Source organism: Erinaceus europaeus, chromosome 6 (genome assembly GCF_950295315.1).
Source record: "Erinaceus europaeus chromosome 6, mEriEur2.1, whole genome shotgun sequence".
Taxonomy (NCBI): domain Eukaryota; kingdom Metazoa; phylum Chordata; class Mammalia; order Eulipotyphla; family Erinaceidae; genus Erinaceus; species Erinaceus europaeus.
This window is the reverse complement of record NC_080167.1, coordinates 41,518,112-41,541,736: the sequence shown is the minus strand read 5'-3', so window position 1 is coordinate 41,541,736 and position 23,625 is coordinate 41,518,112. Positions and strand designations below refer to the sequence as shown.

The 23,625-nt window shown below is 40.2% G+C and overlaps 1 protein-coding gene across 3 annotated transcripts in view; it reads right to left on the bottom strand.

Moving 5' to 3' along the window:
• Window positions 1-2,776: 2,776 nt before the first annotated feature.
• Window positions 2,777-23,625, bottom strand: part of DESI2 (desumoylating isopeptidase 2) — a 61,298-nt gene continuing 40,449 nt past the window's right edge. Inside the window, exons 3-5 of one of the 3 annotated variants that reach the window (XM_060192076.1) lie at window positions 18,324-18,417; window positions 16,424-16,560; window positions 2,777-5,638 (exon numbers count right to left, since the gene is read on the bottom strand). In XM_060192076.1, coding sequence (XP_060048059.1) covers window positions 5,405-5,638; window positions 16,424-16,560; window positions 18,324-18,417 — 465 coding nt within the window. In that variant the 3' untranslated portion in view covers window positions 2,777-5,404. Of the gene's footprint in view, window positions 5,639-16,423; window positions 16,566-18,323; window positions 18,418-23,625 lie in introns of all 3 variants that reach the window. The other 2 variants (XM_007534616.3, XM_060192075.1) reach the window with 2 other exon arrangements.

Below are 23,625 nucleotides of genomic sequence, written 5' to 3'. Positions count from 1 at the left end.
TAGGCTGGAGATGTTTTTTTTTTACTTTTATAAATTCTTATTTATTATTGGATAGAGACAAAGAAAAATTGAGAGGGGCAGGAGAGACAGAGGGAAAGAGACAGAGAGACACCTGTAACCCTATTTCACCATTTGCAGGTGGGGACCAGAGGCTTGCACCCGGTTCCCTGCCCATTATAACGTGTGTGCTTAACCAGGTGTGCCACCACCTGGCCCTGAGTTTTGCAGACACCTATCACTAGGAAATGAGAAACTGCATCCATGTGTCAACAACTGTACTGTAAACCACTAAGCCATCAAGCCCCCAGTAAAATGACTTAAAAGATTTTTTTTGCACAGATGTCTGAAAACCTAGAGCAAGGCTACTGAGTGCTAAGAACTTCAGCAGGAGGTAGGGGTCATCGTCCTCCAGTGCACTTGGCATCCTTTCTATAGGTTGTAGCAGCTGCTTTACAGGTTGTCATTTGGGAACAACATGCTAGTTTACTAGGAATCTACTTGGATGGGGGGAAGGAGCCCCAGCTTTCTTGCCTTTTTCCTTTTCTTTTTCTTGCCTCCAGGGTTACCGCTGGGGCTTGGTGCCTGCACTATGAATCCACTGCTCCTGGAGGCTATTTTTTCCCTTTTGTTGCTTATCATTATTGTTGTTGGACAGAACAGAGAGAAATCGAGGGGGAGAAGAGAGAGGAGGGAGAGGAAGATAAGACACCTGCAGGCTTGCTTCACCGCTGTGAGGCAACCCCCCTGCAGGTGGGGACCTGGGGGCTCGAACCGGGATTCTTATGCTGATCCTAGTGCTCAGTGCCATGTGTGCTTAACCCGCTGTGCTACCGCCCGGCCCCTTTCTTGTCTTTGAGTTTAGCTCATTTTTACTTCACAGAGTGGATAGGTATTGACAGACCACTAAAACCCATCCTTATCAAGAATACCTAGCATTTAAATACCTATTTGTAAGACAAAGATTTTTAAAATTTTTTAAATTTATTATTGGAGACAGCGAGAAGTCGAGAAGGGAGGGGGAGATAGAGGGAGAGAGACAGAGAGACACTGCAACACTGCTTCACTACTCATGAAGCTTTCCCCATGCAGGTGGGGACCAGGGGCTTGAACCTGGATCCTTGTGCACTGTAATGTGTGCACTTAACCAGGTGCGCCACCGTCTTGGCCCCGTCAAAAGATTTTTATGATCTAAACTGGAGTATGTTCTAGACTCTAATAAACTACAGATTTGAAATCATATTATACTTACACAGTAATTGTACCTACTTATCAAAACTACTAGTATATGGGGAAAACCCAATATAGTTATTTAAAAAAAATATTTATTCCCTTTTGTTGCCCTTGTTGTTTTATTGTTGTTGTTATTATTGTTATCGTTGTTGTTGGATAGGAGAGAAATGGAAAGAGGAGGGGAAGAGAGAGGGGGGAGAGAAAGAGAGACACCAGCAGACCTGCTTCACCACTTGTGAAGTGACTCCCCTGCAGGTTGAGGAGCTGGGGGCTTGAACCGGGATACTTACGCTGGTCCTTGCATTGTGTGACAATAGTTATTTTTATTGCTGGTGTATCCCACTATATATTTTTATTGCTAGTGAATACCTAAGTCAGTTATCGGTGTGCAATAAAATAAATGAATAAAAATATGTAAGAAAAGTACAGAAATTGGTAAGGTATTATTTGACTGGGTGAAAAACAAAAACAGTGGAGGAGAAAGGAGATGGGTCTGGCTGGAAGTGCCCAGTAAACTGAACAGGAAGAAAAGCCCCAGTCACCCAGGTTCCTCATTTATTTATTTATTTATTTACTGCTCAGCTCTGGCTTATGGTGGTATGGAGGACTGAATGTGGGACTTTGGAGCCTCAGGTACGAAAATCTTCTTGCATAACAATTATGTTGTCTCCCCCGCCCCCAGACTCCGTTTCTGGAAGGTTCAAGATGGGGTGTAATGCTTGTGTGCACAGGGGGATCATTCCTCCACAGCTCTCTCCCAGGTTTTATAAACAGCCTCCCCTCTCCACCTCCCCAACACAAACACATGACAGTCACGGTCTCCTGGAGGTCAGAAAGCACAATAAACCATCTTATAAAAGTATCTTTTTAATAAATTGATGTATTTCAATGTTGTTAACATGATAGCCCAATGCTATATCAAGGTAGCAAAAGTGAAGATTCCCGGTGTATGTGTGTATATATACATATACATATATATATATATGTATACACACATGTACACACACACACATATATATATATATAAACACTATGAATGACAGTACATTTGCATTCAACGTCACAGGAAATTCTCTTCAGGTTTATGAAGATTCTTCGACAGCAGGTAACACCTTTCAGACAGTGAAGATGTGTTTGCATTGACGGAGCAGAAGACAAAAGTCTAATTGTTGAGATGGACTCTAAAACTATACTAAAGAGGAGATACAATGGCAGTAAGGTCAAAACTCAAGTCTGTTAAACTTAGTCATGGAAAGAAAACAGAGCAAGTTATCAAAGTGACAAAGTATCTTACAGGAACGGAGCCATAAAGAAGACAGAGATAAGAACCCTGAAACAGTGAATGTGTTTCTACCCGTTTGGGGATGGAAAGAAGCCATGGGTAGAGAGAGTCCCACAGCTGTCTCTAGTTTTGAATTCCTTCCTGTTCACAATGCTAGTAACTGGCGGAAAACACGAATCCCTGCTTTGTACAAATGCTGGTGAAGGTTAACTTGCACTACTGCTGCGGGTCAGAGCAAGAGTTGGCTGGATTTCAGACAGTTAAGTGGAGGCTCTCTCTATGGTGGCCTTGTAGAGGCCACTTTCCAAAGGTGGGGATGGGTGGGGTTGGAAACAAAAAGACAACCCACGGGCATTTAAAACAAACAAGAGAAACCGGTAGCATCTGACCTTCTAAGAAGTGTATTATTATTGCCCAACTCACCATGTTCACTTGGTTAACATGACAGAGGACACCTGACTTTATCAGATCACATCTGACTGTAGTAACTGGAGTTTTAATCTAGGATTTTTCTTAACAGAAATCAGGCTGGGAACAAAGTTCCTTTCCTCCACAGATGAAGAAAAGCTGGCTAAATACCAGTTACTGAAATCCACTTTCAATTTTGAATTGTGGAGAAGGGACTTGATGAGATTTTTCTATAGAAATTTTATTTCTCAACCTGCAGACAAACATATGTCCAGAAATTTCTCCGCTTAATATTAGCATGACAATAGGTTGCAGGCCACTGTTTATTTCTACTAATATTCTTTATACTATTTAAAAACCCCAAATGCCGCAAATAAAAATACAACAAAATCTGTGCTGAGGTGTCAGATTCTGGTTTAAGTACAGTAGAATGTTCCTGAATATTCACCAAGAATTATCTAACTAGTGGCCATTCTTTATGTCTCAGTAGCTCAAGTTTGTATTTCAATCAATTAGAAGAAACTGCAACCTACCACATTATTTAAAAACAAAAAAACCAAGCAAAGTATACCAAACTCTTCTCACTAATTTGGGTTTTGTCTTCTTCTAGTGAACAAATTCACTGCTTAGAGTCTCAGTGTTTTATTCTAAATCTCATTTTGGAATCTTAACCAAATCCAGTTTTCATAAAGATAATAATACATTCCTTTTTCCTCCCCTTTCTTTCTCCTGTCACATCTCTTAAAATAAGTGCTCTGCCCTTCCAGAGAATTTAGAATAAACTGCAAAGGTTTCCCTCTTCAGAAACAGAACAGTCAAAAGCACGCATTTGGTTAAGTGGCTTCATTTTCCTCAGGTCAATGCTTATAACCTGAGGTTTATTTTCCCCATTAGCAGGGTGTGCTTGAGTTGATATAAAGAATCAAAACCAGCTTATGGAAAAATTTTAAAATGTCTCTTACTAAAAGATTATGTCTTTAGAAAGAGCAATTCCAAATAATCCAGTCTAGAAGTTTAAATAAAAGTAGATGACTTTAAAACTAACTAACTATATATATATATATATATATATATATATATATCTGAAGTCACTGCCTTGGATAATTTATACACTGCATCCAATATTGTATGGAGGACATTCATTCTTAAGGCAGAAAAATTGAATTTAACATGTAATGTAATGACTTGGCTCTTACATCCAAGGGTCAAACTGGGAGTAGACGTAAGCAGGTTCCTTGCTAATGAGGACTTATCTGTGGTGACAATTCCATTCTTAGAGTATGTTATGGAGGAGACATACATTTGAGAGAACAGAAATGGTTGAACTTTTTGACACACAGTGATGATTTTTCAACAACGGGTCAATAAGATGAGGCTTTCTTTTATGAGGTGAAACTACTCCCATAACCAAACTAACAAACCCTGACATACTCTTTCTGATATGGTACATAAAATGTTTCAAATATTGGAGGATTACCTTTTTGGAGTGCTGTTACTTTAGATTCTAGTTTTCATGGTCCAGTATAAAAGGTAGCCCGAACAGTTAAAGGCAGTTGAATGTCAACTCATACTGCTACTCAGAGGATTGCTACCCCTTAGGAAATTTCCTTGCCCATCAACAAAACCCTGTGTGGGGAGGATATCAACATGTATTAAAATAAAAATGAACCCTCCTCCGAACATATGTGCAAAAACACTTGTCAGTTACTAGCAAAAAATGTCTTTAAGGAAACTCATCTTGATTACAGGATCAGAGGCCTTGAAAGCAGAGAGCCATAGGGGTGGTACCACCCAATGGAGGGGGAGGGCAGATAAGTGGTAAAGCAACCGTTCAAGGAGAGCCTTGGCGGATGTGCTACCCAGGATGAAAGCTGCTAGAGGAACTAGGCCCAGAGGTGGGCTGCCTCATGTACACCAAGGCCCCAAGCCCCCTGAGTTCAGTACAGGCCTCTTCCCCTCTGCATCCTGATGCCAAAACTGGAAACCAAATCCAAGCCAATTCAAACCTGGCTGACTCTCTAGCAGGTGGTGGTGACTTTAACTGTGTGCCTACTTCTTAGTTCTGCCATAGCTCTGGCAATCGTCAGCGTGTACAAAGATTACCTGCCTACTGTTTGAAGACATGAAGGTTTTCTTCTTTCACGGTGGCAGGAGTCCATGCAGAATCTGTAAACAGCGATACAAAAATCTGTAAACATAACTTAACCATTTGTAGAAAACAGAAGGAAATCCAAATTTACAAGTGGGTAAAAAAACAGAGGGCAGCTTCATACAAAGTTCTCCCTCCTGCGCCAAGTGATTTTTTTCTGTTTGTTTTTTGTTTTTCTGATTACAAATATAATCCTGAGCTGAAAAACTGGGACTTGGGGGAGAGCCATCTTTGCATACAAAATATCCAAAGGATGTTTATTCTTTTTTTTTAAACTTTTCTGTCGTGATAGTCAATTGCCGGTGACAGTTCTGAGTCCATGACTTTGGAGACGTTTACAGTTTGGTGTGGCGGCCTGGCCGGGAGCCAGCAGCGGCACTGCCCATAGAGGCTGACGCAGCTGCATCCTCGGCTTCCTCCAGTTCATCCTGCAGCTCCTGGCTGACACTGGACTGCAGGGCTGCCGGAGTGAGCCACTCCTTCGGGAGGCAACTCTGGAGAAAGGGTATGCAGGAACTGAAGTAGGCCAGGCGATTGATCCAGCGCGGAATCTCTTTCCCACAAAGAATCTACAGTGAGGAAACAGGGCTGTGTATTAGGCCAGAGGGGTTAGGGCTATCTGGTGGGCTGCAAAGGAGAAATGGAGAATGGGGTGGGTGATGGGCAAAGCCACCAAACACTTAGGAGTCCTTGGGGTCTTTGCCATCAAGCGGCTCCCTAAGTCAGGAGCCTGGGGTCCACAGTGTCTGCTTTATTCCTTCCTTCCTACAAGGTTCTTGAGAGCTTTGTCAACTCGTTCACTTTTCACATCTGCAAAAGCAAGCTAATCTCATATGGCTTCTTTCTTTCTTTGATCCCTGCAACTGCTTTTAAGAGACATGTAAAAGTACTTTGAACAACACGGAAGAAAAGATTCTTATGGAGGTATTATGAGAATAACAGAATCTTCAGGCTACTGAAAAAGTCAACCTTGGGTATTTTTCTACATATATACATATATATATATATATATATATATATATATATATATATATTTCCTATTCACAGATTCTTTATTTCTCTCAGATCTCTACAATCCTCCTTTTCCCACCTTGCATTTCACCCCTTTATTTCTGCCCTTGACCCACTTTTTCCAAAGAGCTCAAATGGGTCCTTAAAGAAGCATCTCCCTAGATCATGTTCTGACAGAGTAACTTCATTGCGGGGGGGTGGGGTGGGGGGGGGAGGCATTGCAATCAGAACAAGGCCCGAATGACTCCCTGAGGCAGAACAGAGGTGCCAGGAGGACGTCTTCCCAGCCAGCTATGGACTGCTTTTCATCCATTCAAATCCTAAGAATCAAGTTTTTATTTTTTTATTTTTTATGAAATGCTGTGCCAGGGAATGAACCTAGTGACACCACTGAACCACCTCTACAACCCAATTTACATATATATTTAAGAGCAGTGGGATGGAGAAGAAGAGACACACCAAAGTACACCACCACCGTCCATGATACTCTCATGAGGTGCCAGGGATAAAATCCAGGGTGGGTATCAAACACGATAAGGAATATGCTCTAAGCACTGAGCACCCTGGAACTCCCAGACTTTACTCTTTATTCTTTCCCCTCACCCCCGACACATACCTTCTACAGATAAAATGGATAGCTGATAATAGGTAACTGAGACCAGGCTCTACTGTCATGTCAAGGGTTCTGATCATGTTAGTAGAAATACCATCCCAACTAGAAATTACTGTGCAAAGAAGTTTCAAGGCAGGGAAGAAAGCATAATGGTTATACAAAAGGCTTTCAAGCCTGAGGCCTCAAGGTCCCAGGTTCAATCTAGGCTTCACTATAAGCCAGAACTGAACAGTGTTCTGGTAAAACAAACAAACAAACAAACAACAAACACACACACACACACATTTTTCTTCTTGGGAAAGACACTATCTTAAACTGGCACCTGTAATTAAGCAATGTGACTTTCCTCCATAAGACTCAGCTCTGTACTTTCACTGTTACATCTTCTTTACATACTAAGGCTGTCTTAACCACAGGGCAAGTCAGACATCTCACCTGAGTGAATGTGTGTGTGCGCGTGTGTGTTCGCATGCATGAGCGATGTGTTTTGACCACTTTGATTATCTAGTCTGGTATACAAGATGACAGACAGTATTTAAAAATATTTGTAGGTCATCAAAATAGCTCACTAGATAGTGGGCTGATCTGCTGTGCGTGATCCAGGTGTGAGCCCAAGTCTCACCACAATGAAAGGAGCTTGAGCGCTGTGGTCTCTTTCACTTTCCCCACCTCTGTCTCTATTAAAATACAATAACTGAAGGATGTGTGTATGAATTAGCTCTAAGGGAAACCTGAGCAGTGACCTTATGGTACCATTCCTATCTGCTCTACTCTAAAAACTAGGCATGGACTACACAGTATTTTAAATCTAAAACATGTTAAGGGATAAAGTTAGCCAATGAGATGGTGACTAGGGCTATTAAATGAATTTAATAGCTACTACTGACTATGCAACAGCATTTTCCTTCCTTCCTTCTTCCTGGTTTTATTTAACAATCTTCCTTTTTCCATATATCCAAGTACTTCACAGAGCTGACCTCATCCCAGTCCCTGAGAGTGTGGCCTCACCAGACTAAGGCAGAGTCCTACAAACTATATCCACTCACTAGTACAGATAAAATTTTAATGGAACGGAGTCACACCTATTATTACTCCACAAATCTAAAATATTTATCTAGTAGAAGGTCCATTCTGAAAAGTGTGCCAATATCTGGTGAAGCCAATGCCTTTTAAACTTTGAATCAAGATCTATTAGGTCATTTAGCATTATAACTGGTTTCTAGATAGGAGGTAACTGTTACACTTGTTTGACTTGCTTATATGTATACAGACATATGCATTGAGTTATGATATAAAATATTTCTGAGAAATATTACATGTGTACAAACTACTGTATTTTACTGTCTACTGTAAATAATCTCAATAAAGAAAAAAAATCTGGGGCTGGGTGGTGGCACACCTGGTTGAGAACACATGTTGCAATACTTAAGAACCAGGGTTTGCGCCCCCAGTCCCCAAGTGGTGAAGCAGTGCTGCAGGTGTCACTCTGTCTCTTTCCCTCTCTGTCTCCTCCTTCTTCTCGACTTCTGGCTGTCTCTATCCAATAAATAAATAAGTAAATAAAATATTATTGTAGGTAGTGGTCAAAAAACATTTGAGGGTAGAGTGGGCACACAGCACAGTGACTATGCAAGACTTTTATGCCTGAGGCTCTGAGCTCCCAAGTTCAGTCCCTGGCACTACTATAAGTTAGAACTGAGCAGTGTTTTGAAACAAACAAAGAAAACATAGTAGTTCATATAGCAAATTACTTTGTATTTAAACTGTAAACCAGTCATCCATCTTCTAGGAATCTATCCTGGAGACTGGCAAAATATGAAAAGGGTTATACACTGCATTGCACATTATAGCACTTTCTAAAGTAGTGATAGGTAACTTAAGATGTTATCAATATGAAATTGGCTAAATAAATCTTGGTATGTACATATGAGGAAGACTTCAGCTTTGAAAAGAGGACTTATCTCTATATACAACCACAGAATAAACTCTAGAATGTATTGTTAAAAAAATGCAGAGGAAAAAATGTATTTATAGGTTGCTTCCCCAAATATAATGGTGAATAGGGACAGAGTAACTTCTATTTCCATTCCAAGGAAGGAAACTATAGAAGGAAGGAAGGAAGGACTCAATAGTCCTGAGCAATTATGAGATCTGATTAGGTTCCCTAAGGCATGCTTGAATTTATTTATTTTTAAATGTTTATTTATTCCCTTTTGTTGTCCTTGTTTTTTTATTATTATAGTTATTATTGATGTCGTCGTCGTTGGTGGATAGGACAGAGAGAAATGAGAGGAGGGGAAGACAGAGAGGGGGAGAGAAAGATAGACACCTGCAGACCTGCTTCACTGCTTGTGAAGCGACTTCCCTGCAGGTGGGGAGCCGGGGGCTAGAACCGGCTCCTTATGCCGGTCCTTGTGCTTTGTGTCACGTACGTTTAACCTGCTGTGCTACCTTCCGACTCCCAGCATACTTGAATTTCCTTTTCGCCCAACCTGTTTACTGCTTGTAGAATTTTGGGAATTCACGAACTGTCTTTCATATTGTCCTCTCTGTTCAAACTACCAGCATTTCTGCTAATATAACATACACACACACACACACACACACACACACACACACACACACGCACGCACGCCTCCCATGCAATGCCACATGGTTTCTTCACAGACCTTTCCTGAACAATTGCACCTCTCTTCCTCATTTCCGGGTGAGATGTAAAAATCTGTAGCTTGAATTTGAAGTAAAAATATTATTATGAACCTGGAAAAGTCTCAGCTGATCACTGGGAAAAACAAATCTCAGTACTATCACCAATTCAGTACCACTATCAACCCTAACGCCCCAAATTAAAGAGGTTTCAAAATACTTCCTATCAGAAGGAAATAGTTCTGGATTATGAAATAATCTCAAGAAGCAGGGAGACAAACTTCAAGTATTTACTTCAGTCCTTTGAGGGTCCTGGTTTGAGCTACTTAAAACAAATTCCAGGAATCATAAAGGCTTGTTTTAGAAAGTCGGGTGGCTAGCTCCTTAAGTTTACACACAAACCTTCTTTATCTGGTCTAAGGCTTCAATTGAGGCACAGTGTAACTCTGGCCAGCAAATTCAAATTGACCTGATTTTCAGGGTTGAGGCAACACTGTGATTGTCAGAGAGCACACAAAAGAAGCCAAATCCTAGAAGGTACACAGAGTACCTCTGGACACTACTACAATGGTATCAGGGTTTCTCAAATAGGACACAAACAGTCTGTTTGGCAGTACAGATTAGAAGAGTCCCCAAAGCGAACAATGAAACCTAACACAGGCTGAACATCTGTATCCTCTCAAAAATTTATGCTGAAACCCTGACCCCAGTGTGATGGGATTTTGGAGATGGAGCGTTTGGGAGGTGACTAGGACATGAGTGGGACTAATATCTATATGAATGAGGTCTTTGAGAGTCCTTACTCCTTGCACTGTTAAGAGATAGCAAGAAGAGTGTCTATAAGCCCTCATCAGATACTGAAATCTGTTAATGATCCTGGACTTCCCAGCTTCCAGAACAGTGAGAAATTTTAGTTGACAGTGCTACAATAGTTTGTTATAGTAGCTCAAATGGATCAAGACAGGCCACTCCTGCCTTAGGGTTTCCCAAATGGTATGAGGAATTCATTGGCTCCTGGTTTCAGAGGGGCTACTTGAAGACAGCTCGTGACAGTTCTGTCTGTCCCTAACCCCAGGTTATCTGCTTCACAGTTTGGAAGGCCTCTGCTCATGTCCTGCATGGAAGTGCAGGGCTTGAGGCCACCCTCCGCTGACTGAGGACACTGTCACTGTGATCACAGGCCCCGCAGCCTATCTAAATTCAGTAGGTGGAGCAGCCTGAGCAGAAAGCAACTCCTTCCTCCCTTTTTTGGCCTCCAGGTTTTATTGCTGGGGCTTGGTGCCAGCACTACAAATCCATCACTCCTGGCGGCCATATTTTCCCCTTTTTCCCTTCTATATTATTCAATAGGATGGAGAGAATTTTAGAGAGGAGAGGGAGCCAAAGACAAAGAAAAGGAGAAAGATGTAGACCTGTTTTACCACTTGTGAAGCACCCCTGTTGCAGATGGGAAACGGGGGCTTGAACCTGGGTCCTTGTACATAGTAATCTGTGCACCACCACCCAGTCCTGCAACACTTTTCTTTAAGGAAAGGGTAGTCTTGAAAAATAAAGTTTATCAATGCCATCTCCCTGCTTTCTGTCCTTCTTGTGAGCTATGGTTTTGTTTTTATAAGCTTAGAGTTCCTTTGTGAGAACTTTGGTGATTATCATTGGGTGGGTGGGGCACAGAACTTTGGTGGTGGGTGAGGTGTGGAACTATATCCTGTAATTTTATACTACTGTAAACCACTATTAACCTCAAATTAAAAACAAAGGCTTACAAATCAAATCAAATCAGTGTGTCCAGAGCTGGCAAAAAAGCTCACTTAGTGACTAAGCCTTATCACAATCCAAGTTCAAGCCTGGTGCTGGTGTCTTTAACTTGCACTCTCTTACCTTTCTATCTCTAAAATAATAAATAAATTCACGGAAAATAATAAATACAGCATGTCAAACTTAGCAGCCACATTACATCTACAGAAGCCAGAACTCCTACCTTCTGCTCCCCATAAACAACCTTGATTCATACTCCCAGCGAGGGAGAAGTGATAGGATGAAGGTAAGAGGACTCTGAACTCCATCACCCAGAGAGAGAGCAGGAAAAGGAGAGGGACATATGAAGGTAGTTATGATGTCATGAGTGGCTTAGAGGGAAAGAGAGGACTGAATCAGAAAAAGAAGGGGAAGTTACGTATAAGTGTGGACAGACAGTTGTAGAAAAGATGGTTGGCCCATCTTCTATGACCTTAGGGGAACTGTGGTGGATTGCAGAGAGAAAGTGAAGATTCAACTCTGGTGGTAGGAATGGTGTGGATTCAAACCCCTGTCGACATGTAATTCTGTAATATAAAAATAAATAAATAAATAAGAAATTGAGGGAGGAGGGGAAGACAACAGAGGGGGAGAAAGAGACACACACAGACCTGCTTCACTGCTTGTGAAATGACCCCTCCCTCCCTCCCCCCCGCAGGTAGGGTGCTGAGGACTCAAGCTGGGATCCTTGCCCCGTCCTTGTACTTCGTATTATATGCAGTTAACTAGGTGCACTACGGCCTGGCCCCAGCCTCCCCCAGTCCCCCCCCCAAAAAAAACCCAAACAAACCACAATTCAATTCCTAAAGTCATTAAGTGAACTGCAAGGAAATGTTCCCAAGAAGGAGTTGAGAGTCAGATGTGTCCCTAGGGAGTGCAGAGGATACAGTCCAGGTGATGTGCTCTCCCCAGCTGATTACGAATGAGTTAGCCTCTGTGTTAGAAATACAGAGCTGATCAGTAGCTCACTTGCAGGTGATTCCATCTGGCAAAAGGCCCCCTTTCTGGGGTTACCTGCAAATAGTCTATGTGTTCAGTCAACATCTATGTGGTGTCAGTCAAAGGCCGCACAGATGGATATCTTACCTCTGCAGCGGTCTCCAAATAGGCATCCTATTCCCAGGACCTATACCTGCTTTTGGGTTAGCCCAGTGCATAGCAGACAATGTCAGGTATTCTCTCAAGTGTCAAGTTCAGTCAGTGAGCATCTTGAATTCAAGATTTCAAAAACAACCCAAGGGTTTTTCTCTGGCAGCAGTGAAACTGACGCAGGGTCAGACAGGCACAATTTTAAGTTCAAATGAAAAGCAGGCTTTTCTAAGACACCCCCCCCCCCCACTTTTGTAGCCAAGGCTTTGCTGGGATTTCAGACCTGCCTGATTCTACTGCTCCCAATGAATTCTTTTTCTTTCACTTTTCTAGACAGAGGAGGAGAGATGCTTTCTCTCTGCATAGTGCTTCCTACCATATGATGGCTGGGGTTTGAACCCTGGGCATGGGAAAGTACACACGTTACTATAAGGTGACTACCCCTGTCCCCACCGTTGTTTTTTAAAGTTGCCTTTATACTAACAGAGCTATTTATTTATTTATTTATTTATTTATTTACTTACTTACTTATTAACTTATTACCAGAGCACTCACTGATCAGATCTGGCTTGTGGTGGTGCAGGGGACTGAACCAGAGACTTTTTGAAGCCTCAGCCACAAAGTTTTTTTTTTTTTTTTTTTTTTTTGCCTCATAACCATTATGCTGTCCTCCCTGTCCCCCCCTAAAATATTTTATTATTTATTTTGGATAGAGAGAGAGAGAGAGAGAGAGAAAGAAAATGAGAGGAAAGGGGGAGATAGAGACACTTGCAGCACTGCTTCATTGCTTGTGAAGCTTGCCCCCAGTAGGTGAGGGGGCCCTGGGCCCTGAACCTGGTTCCCTGCTTATGGTGTGATGTGTATTCTTACTGGGCACACCACAGTCAAGCATCCCACTCCTTTTTACAAATTTTTATTGTATATATTTATCTGGTTGTCAGAAAAGTCATGACATTTTTCTATGCAAAAATGCATCGTGACTTTTCTGACAACCCAATATTTATTGATTTATTTTGGATAGAGATAGGGAGAAATTGTGAGGGAAGGAGAGACAGACAGGGAGACACCTGCTTTACCACTCATGAAGCTTTCCCCCTGGAGATAACCCCCACCCCACCCCCTTTAAAAAAAAAGACCCACTCAAATGTATCCATTCAAACACGCACAGCAGGCTGGTGTCTACTGGCTAGACATTTGATTTTATGAGAAACGACCAACTTTTTTTTTTTTGCCTCCAGGTTTATTACTGGGGCTCAGTGCCAGCACTACAAACCCACTGCTCCTGGAGGTTATTTTTCCCATTTTTGTTGCCCTTGTTGTGGTTGTTATTGTTGGATAGGACAGAGAGAAATCGAGAGAGGAGAGGAAGACACAGGGGGAAGAGACCTGTAGACCTGCTTTACCGCTTGCAAAGTGACCCCCCCCCCCACCAACACACACAGGTGAGGAGCTAGGGGCTCAAACAGGGATCCTTAAGCAGGTCCTTGTGCTTTGCACCATGTGCACTTAACCCGCTGTACTACTGCCCAGCCCTCTTGGCCAACTTTTTAAAACCACTGACAACAGAGATTTTCTTTCAATAGTCAAAGGATTTAAACTTCTGCCCACTCAAGGCAGCAAAAGCAAAAAAAAAAAAAAAAAAAAAACCTTGGGTCAAACTAACACTTTTTCCCTGCAGCACTCCCTGAGATGAACTCTGCATCATTTATGAAATTATAAGCACAGAACATCTGAAATGGATTTCTACTGCATTCCCATCAGTGTAACCACAAAATACAAAGCTCCCTTTCTTTTTCTTATTGTAAATATATACTCCAACTCCTAGCAGTAAGTATAGCATTTACAGGTTTACTATAACAGTTATCTGGGGAGATTCTAGCTGGGTTGGAACAGGATGCACATGGCTGGGGTAGGAGGAAGAGATAACCATTTTCCCTCCCACATGAAGGAAGAGCAATGAAAAGTCTTTGGTTCATCCAAAACTCAACTTTGGCAATCCTGGCTACACTTCCTCCCTCATCACAGTAGCAGGCAAGACCAAAGCAGGGGATTCAGTGAATCAGCTCCCCTGGAATTTGATCTAACATTTTAAATTCCATAGGTAACTCTCACAAAGCCAATAGCTCTATTGCTACCTTTCATCATGGCTAATCACCCAGGTTCTAATGGTTTGCCACACCCACAATTCTTTCTTTTCTCAGATAAAAGGCCCTTTTGTCAAGACAGAGAGTCACGATGATCCTAGCAAATCCCACTTCCGATGAGTATGTCTGGGGTACAGGCAAACAAGCCAGGTTTAATGATTTCCTAGGACACAGTCATAAGCATGGTTTTATCAGAGCAAAAGATACAAAACAAAAGCAGCAAGGGGAGAAAAGGTGCCTGGGGTAAAATATAAGAAACAGGGAACAAACTTAAAAAAAATTTTTTTTCTGGTAAAAATATATTTTCTATACTACTGTTCTTTTTTTCTGGAAAAGATTTTATTTATTTATTAGTGAGAAATAGGAGGAGAGAGAAAGAGCCAGACATCACTCTGGTACATGTGCTTCCAGGGATTGAACTCGGGACCTTATGCTTGAGAGCCCAATGCTATATCTACTGTGCCATCTCCTGGGCCACAGGAACAAACTTTCAAGGGTCCTCTCTTATCCCAGTGGAGTTACACAGGACAAGCATAACGGCACATGTGAAAGGTAGCAACACACGCTTGCCAGAAAGCTTACTTTATTTTTTATATTTATTTGTAAATATAAAACCTGTTCAGTTCAGGTTTATAGTGGTGTTGAGGACTGAACCTGGGACATGAGAGCCTCAGGCATGAAAGTATTTTTGCATAGCCACTATGCTATCACCCCAACCCAGAAAGCTTACTTTAGACTCAGTGTGCAAGGTTTTTGCTAGTCACACAGGCACCCCCTGCTTAGAGTGCACTAAAGGGCCATCATTCTATAGATCTTTGAATCCACAAATATGATTCTATGGTCAAGAAAGGCAGAACTCAGAAAACTGACGAGGTCATGTTTATAGCACTGATACATGTAGAGAGCAGCTTATGCATAACTTACGCAACTTACATCTTCATAGGAGTCGGGGGTGAGTGGTTGAGTGCACAAGTTACACAGGAGTCACTTGGGGACCATGTTAAAATGAATGTTCTGATTCTGTCTATCTGGGGTAGAGATGCTGGATATATTATAAATCTCTATGCAATGCTAATGATGCTGCTGGTCCTCAAAACATTTTTCTGGAGGGTGGGGAGTTTCCTGACCACTATTTTATGGAAGCCAGAAGAGAAATTAAAAGGATTAGGCAGCAGTGCGTTAGTACCCGGGAGGTTACATCCCTTTCACAACTCTTCACACTTTCTGTATTACTTGGTGTTGTCAGTGTAACCATCTGCTAATAGTCAGAAAGCTGGGAGGCTATTTCATGTGCTGCTTAATTCTTTGGACATTATTTTCTGGCAAATCTTTCTCTTTGCTCCATCAATTTGGAATCTAGTTCTAGTCTTCTGCTTAAGATTTATGACAAGAAATTATTTATTAATAAGTAAGACAAGGGTAAAATTTACTAAGTAATTTTTTAAAATAAATCTTTAAAAATTTTTATTCATTTTATTTTAATGAGAGAGTACTGCAAAGAGAAAGACCAGAGAACTGCTCAGCTCTGGCTGATATAGTGGTGCTGGGGACTGAACCGAGACTTTAGAGCCTTAGACATGGATGAGAATCTTTTGTATAACCATTAGGCTGTCTCCCCAGGCCAGTAAAAGTTATCTTAAGGGCCAAAAAGTACAAGTTGTATATGCATTAAATTTTAAAAATATTTTATTTATTTGTTAATGAGGAAGATAGGAGGAGAGAGAAAGAACCAGGCATCACTCTGGCACATGTGCTGCCAGGGATAGAACTCACGACCTCATGCTTGAGAGTCCAAAGCCTATCACTGCACCACCTCCTGGACCACTGCATTACATTTTTTTTAAATGAAAGTTTCAGACTAATATGAAGAACAGACTAAGAAGGGACAATTATTTGCACTCACTCTCTACCTACTGAAGTCACAGATTAAATTTTTTAAATTGTGCTGATTTGAAGTTACCATCTCATAGAAGAATGATTTTTATAAAACACAACATATCAGGAAAAAAAAAAAGTAAGTACAGCTAGGTAGCAATTAACTAGTAAATGTTATTTACCTCTGATAAAGCTGAAGAAAAGTGATTGCAGTTTTTATGCATCAAATGATAAGCATTGCCTTTGTATTCTTTTCCCAGTTCTTCTACAATTTTTTCTATATCATCTTCTAGGAAGTCAGTACTCCCTAAAACAACAGCTTCTCTTAAAGAACAAAAAGAAGAAGACAAAAAAAGGAAGTAACATAGCTGTGTGGGTTTTAGGTACTTTCAAAAGTATGTAACAAGACTTTTAAAAAGTTTTTGAGATATTTTGATTTTTTAACTTTCTGCAATATTAAATATTTAAGTATATGACTTCTAAATAGTACAAATGCTAAATAATAAGTTCACAAACACTATGTTAAAAGGTAATGCCAGTTATTATTATTTTTTGCAATGACTGCCTTGGTAGTTACATTATCAGAGAAACAGATTTATACTGCAAATATTCTTGCTTAAACTTGCCATCACATGGCTGCTCACACATACCTAGAAAAAAAGTTCAAGTTACCTGCTGCTGTGAGATGAAGTGTCCAACAATTAAAAGTTTAAAAACCATTTCAAGTCCTCTAAAGCCCCAACAAATTAACAAATGAAACCTTGGAAATGCAATAAACACTGAGAGCATATACAAATTAAGCATATAAAAAAAAAAGTTGGGAGTCGGGTGGCAGTGCAGTGGGTTAAGCGCAGGTGGCACACGAAGTGCAAGGACTGGTGTAAGGATCCCGGTTCCAGTCCCCGGCTCCCCACCTGCAGGGGATTCGCTTCACAGGCGGTGAAGCAGGTCTGCAGGTGTCTATCTTTCTCTCCCCCTCACTGTCTTCCCTTCCTCTCCCCATTTCTCTCTGTCCTATCCAACAACGACGACATCAGTAATAACTATAACAATAAAACAACAAGGGCAACAAAAAGGGAATAAACAAATAAATAGATATTAAAAAAAAAAGCTGGGGACTGGTGATGGTGCACCTGGTTGAGTACACAATGTATCATGTTCAAGGACCCAGGTTCAAGACCCTGGTCCCTGTCTGCAGAAGGGAAGCTTCATGAGGAGTGAAACAGTGCTGCAGGTGTCTCTCTGTCCCCCCTCTCCTCTTGATTTCTCTCTGCCTCTATCCAATAAATAATAAGTACTTAAAAATTTTTTTTTGAAATTACTTTGAAAACTTTTTGTATAGTGTTCGAACATAGGAACAGATTGAAGACAGCACAGTAGCAATTCTTTGATGTTTCATAATGAGAATCTAATAGAATCATGAACTTAGTAGTGATAAAAATGATTGGCACTATACTAAATTTCAATATTATAACTGCACTTCCTGTTTTTCACTTTGCAAGTTAACTATTATGGACCCATGTTTCTTTAAAGCTCTCTGAAATTAAAAATTTAAATATCAATTTAAATACAAACCTTAATTACCACCACCCCCTGCTAATCAACTGCTTATACTTATTTCTTATTTAAAAATAGTGTCCCTTTCACCTGGAAAATTAAGAGACTAAGTAGTACCAGGTAGACACAATAAAATTTCCTTTATCGCTCCCCACATAAGAGGTGGAAGGGAAGTAATCATTAGAAGTGAACATTTTAAGAACAGCACTTGAGCCATACAGTAACAGCATCTTTAAAGTAGACAAACTTATATTGGTTTTGAATAAAAGAAGTAGGATAGGTTATTTCAGGAACCATATCTGGCATATTTCTATTTTTTCATAAAAGATTAAATTTGTTTTTAAAATAAAATACTGGCAACTAAAATAATGTTTAAGAAAATCTTTAACTCCCTGAATGAATGAATTATATTATTATAGAATGAATTCTGTATGCCTGAAAACAATTTTGGCACCTATGACTACATTAAAAAAAAAAAAAAAAGGAAGAAAGAAAGACAGAGAGAGAACTGTCCTTCCTACTTACTTAAATTTAAATGTTTCTCCCAATTCAGAAGCATTTCCAGGGGAAATTTCAAATATTCCAGAAAAGGGGTAAGGATGGCCACCATAAGCAAATTCTGAAAAGAGAAAATGTATAATTTTTAGTATTTATAGCAATTTAACCAGAATGCTGAATTAGCTTTCAGAAATGATACAAATTGTCAGATTAGTAATGCTTTCACAAACATTTTATTCAACTATTACTGGTATAGAACAATTGATGTGAAGAAGACCCAAGACTACTGGGCTGTTAGAAAAGTCATGATGTACTTTTTCTATGTTTCTCAAAGGTCATTTATTTGTATTAAGAACAAAGACCAATCAGTGATATATTGCCCATTTTGTTCAATAACCTGCCCATCTTTCTGTGTCATAATTCCTCGTTTAAAAGAAGGACCCAACTTTATCAGTGAAAAACTGAACATGGTGCTGACTTACAGCTTCATCTGAATTTAACATCTCATTCCATCCAAGCTCCAATAATTTTTTCTGGGTGATCAAACTTTTGTGTGGTGTTGAGTTGTCTTGATGGAATACAACTCTTTGATGATTAATGATCTTTGGGCATTTTTGGATAATGGAATAATTCAAACTGTCCAACTGCCAACAGTATACATTCAAATCATTTGGTCCCTTGGTAGGAGCTTGTAAAACATGACACCTTTGGGAGGTAGCACAGTGGATAAAGCATTGGACCCTCAAGCATGAGGTCCTGAGTTCAATCCCCAGTAACATGTACCAGAGTGATGTCTGATTCTTTCTCATTAACAAATAAAATTAAAAAAAAAAAAATCCCACCACACCAAGACCATAATCTCCCTCTGATTTTGATGTCTGCTTTTGATGTCCTTTGAGGTGAAACATCACATTGGGTCCAAAATGTAAAGAATTCACTTCTCATCAGCAGTTACCAGTCACTGCAAAAAGGGGAAGTTCTCCTTACATTTTATGAGTATATTGCAGGTGTTTACACTTGCTGTCAAATGAACTTCTTAGAGTTCATGAGCAACTCAAACATTAAGCTTGCTTCCATATTCCTGCTTCTTCAGGTGGTCGTGAATGACTGAATGGTGGATGGTCACCGTTTCTTAGGTCTCTAGTAACCTATAACGTGGATCTGACTCAATCAATTATTTTGTTATCAACCATGGTGGGCTTCCCTGACCAAGCAGCATCACTGAGATAAAAATAACCAGCACATAGGGGCCAGGCGGTGGTGTACCTGGCTAAACACACACATTAAGTGCACAGGGGCTCTGGTTCAAGCCCCTGGTCCCCACCTGTAGGGGGAAAACTTCTTAAGTGGTGAGACAGGGCTGCAGGTATCTCTCCTCCATCCCCCACCTCCTTTCTCAGTTTCTCTCTATCTAATAAATAAATAAATAAATAAATAAATAATAAATGTTTTAAAAAAAAAAACCAGCACAGAATTCCCTGAACCACCACTGCCGGTACTGATGTACATGTAGAGCACTGCCACCGCAAACTTTAGGAACTTTTCACAACCCTGACTCGAGTTCTTCCCATTACAGAAGTAGAAGAGTAAAATATGATGAAAACAGAAAATATGATGAAAACAGAGTTTGGTCTTCTAGCTTCAACTTGTAAAATCTTCAAAACTTAACCAAATCGCTCAGTTTTTTATTTTTTGAATGAAACTACAACTGTCATTTCTCATGACATAGCAATAACATAGATTCAAAGGACTTCATTATTTCCAAAATGAACTAGTGGCACTTGTTGTAAAAAAATGTATTGTGACTTTTATAAAAAATAAAAAAATAAAGACTTTTCTGACTAACCAATATAATAATGAAAAACACTCAAAGGTAACTCTGATTTATTTTTAAAATGTTTTAAATCAAGAGGGAAGGGAGAATTAGAGAAGAAGAGAGACAAAGAGACAGCTGTAGCACTGCTTTACCCACTCATGAAGCTTCCTCTGTGGGTCTTGAACTTGGGTCCTTGCTCATGGCAACACATGCACCCAACCAGATGCTCCACCACCCACCTCCTCTTACTTCTTTATTTGCTTTGTTTATATCAAAGAGGAGTGTGGCTAATACTCAATGGGAAATAAGGCCTCTCTGAATCTCCATCATGCCAGATTAAGGTATACAATGTTTTGCTACTTTCTAAATTAAAGTGAGCAAATTAAAAACCTACACTTTTTAAAGAATGGTCTAATGAGTTTTCGTGGTTCCTGGTATGAAAAACTTTGGTTCACCTTTGAATAAGAATAAAACATCAGTAAACTCCAAAAAATGAACTGAACCCTACTCTCTCCAATAGATAAATCTCTTTTTAAAATTTTTTTTGGGGGTAGTTGTTTATTTGTTTGTGTTGTTTTGCTATCACCGGGACTTCACTGCTCTAGCATGTTTTTCAGAGAAAGAAACAACCAGAACATTACCCTACCATAAATAATGCGGTGGCTTCATGCTTGCAAGCCACGAGCTCTACCGACTGTACCACCTGACTTTCTGTACCACCAACCCTTTCTGACTTCTTATTTCTCCTGATATCCATCATAACTTTTGTGGGTGTAAGAATCACTTTGGTTCCTATTACTATTATTTTTATTTGCAAGTTCATTTATTTTAGTTCTGTATTCCACAAATGAGTGAAACCATCTGATAATTGTATTTCACAAGGCATAGTCATGTCCAGGTCATCCATTTTATCTCAATACAAAGTCCTCTTTTTTAAAGCCTGAGTAGTATCCCACTGACACATATATACCCCATCATTTCATCTTCTTTTTAAAAATATTTACTTATTTATTCCTTTCTGTTGCCCTTGTTGTTTTACTGTTGTAATTATTATTGTTGTTGGTGTCGTCATTGTTGGATAGGACAGAGAGAAATGGAGAGAGGAGGGGAAGACAGAGAGGGGGAGAGAAAGACACCTGCAGACCTGCTTCACTGCCTGTGAAGTGACTCCCCTGCAGGTGGGGAGCTGGAGGCTTGAACCGGTATCCATACGCCACCGGTCCTTGCACTTTGCGCCACGCGTGCTTAACCCACTGCACTATCACCTGACTTCCCCCATTATTTCTTTATTGAGTCATCTGTTGATGGGCATTTAAGTTAATTACAAAATTTGGCTGCTGTGAATAGTGCAGCTATGAACATGTATATAAATGTATATACATGTATATACATCCTTTTGGATCCCAAAGGTATGAAAACATTAAAAGGAGTGGATTATTTTGCACAAAGGATAAAAATTAGAACAAAATAAAAAAGCTACTGAAAACAGTTAGTTGGTTTAAGTGACTGTCATGCTTACAAATAATAAAATGTAATAAAAAATAAGTCTGAGTTAGGGGGGTGGGTGGTGGTGTGTGTGGTTGAGCACGCACGTTACAGTGCACAAGGATACAGGTTCAATTCCCTTGACCCCAACTGCATGAGGAAAGCTTCACAGGTGGTGAAGTGGGTCTGCTGGTGTCTCTCTCCTTCTCTATCTCCCTGTTCTTTCTCAACTTACTATATCTGCTTAGTGATATTTTTAGATTTTGTAACTATACCAATACAACTCTACAAAAACAAAATTTTTTGTTTTATTTTTTTTTAATTTTTTTTAATTGGGTAATTAATGTTTTACATTCAACAGTAAGTACAATAGTTTGTACATTTATAATATTCCCCAGTTTCCCATATAACAATACAACCCCCACTATGTCCTCTGAATCCTTCTTGGACCTGTATTCTCCCCACCCACCCACCCACCCCAGAGTCTTTTACTTTGGTGCGATACGCCAATTCCATTTCAGGTTCTACTTGTGTTTTCTTTCTGATCTTGTTTTTCAACTTCGACCTGAGAGTGAGATCATCCCATATTCATCCTTCTGTTTCTGACTTATTTCACTCAACATGATTTTTTCAAGGTCCATCCAAGATCGGCTGAAAACGGTGAAGTCACCATTTTTTATAGCTGAGTAGTATTCCATTGTGTATATAGACCACAACTTGCTCAGCCACTCATCTGTTGTTGGACACCTGGGTTGCTTCCAGGTTTTGGCTATTACAAATTGTGCTGCCAAGAACATATGTGTACACAGATCTTTTTGGATGGATATGTTGGGTTCTTTAGGATATATCCCCAGGAGAGGAATTGCAGGATCATAGGGTAGGTCCATTTCTAGCCTTCGGAGAGTTCTCCAGACTGTTCTCCACAGAGGTTGGACCAATTGACATTCCCACCAGCAGTGCAGGAGGGTTCCTTTAACCCCACAACCTCTCCAGCATTTGCTGCTGTTACCTTTTCTGATGTATGACATTCTCATAGGAGTGAAGTGGTATCTCATTGTTGTCTTTATTTGCATTTCTCTGACAATCAGAGACTTGGAACATTTTTTCATGTGTTTCTCGGCCTTTTGGATCTCTTTGTGGTGAATATTCTGTCCAAGTCCTCCCCCCATTTTTGGATGGGGTTATTTGTTGTCTTGTTGTTGAGTCTGGCGAGCTCTTTATATATGTTTATTACTGAAATTCCCTCCCTCAGGAAATCAGTATTTTCTAGCACCAATGTTTTTCCAAACAAAACTTTTTTTTTTTGCTACCAGAATTATCAGTGGGGCTGAGCTTGGTGCCTGCAAGACAGACCTACTGCTCCCAGAAGTTTTTTTTTTTTTTTTTTTTCATCCTCATCCCCCTTTCTTTTGATAGGACAGAGAAAATTTGAAGTACGGGATGGGGGAGACACCTGCAGTACTATTAGACTGTTCTTGAAGCATCCCCCCGCAAGTGAGAGTGTAGAGGCCTGAACATAGTAGTAACATGTGTACTCAACCAGATGTGCCACTATCTGGCCCCCTCAAAATGACTTAAAGTAGGAGTAAAGAACCAGCTATCACTTTAGTACATGTATTGCCATGGACTGAACTCAGGACCTCATGCTTGAGAGTCCAATGCTTCAACCACTGTGCTACCTCCCGAACCACTCAAAATGACTTTTTTTTTTTTCACAAGTGGTGAAGCAGGGCTGCAGGTATCTCTCTTCCTTTCTATCCTCCACCCCCTCAATTTATGGCTGTCTCTATCCAATAGATAACGATTTAAAAAAAAAGAATGCCAATAGATACCCAAGCAAAATTGTGATGGTATATAACAATCTCAGAATGAAAAAAAAAATTTTTTTTACAAAGTATTTAGAATAAAAGGTAATTAAATGCACATCCACTGGTGTAGTCTGAGCACCTTTCCCCCAAATAGAAACAAAAAATTGAATTTTCTTCTAATCTTGGCAGTACTATATATTAATGGCTTAAAACAGAAGAG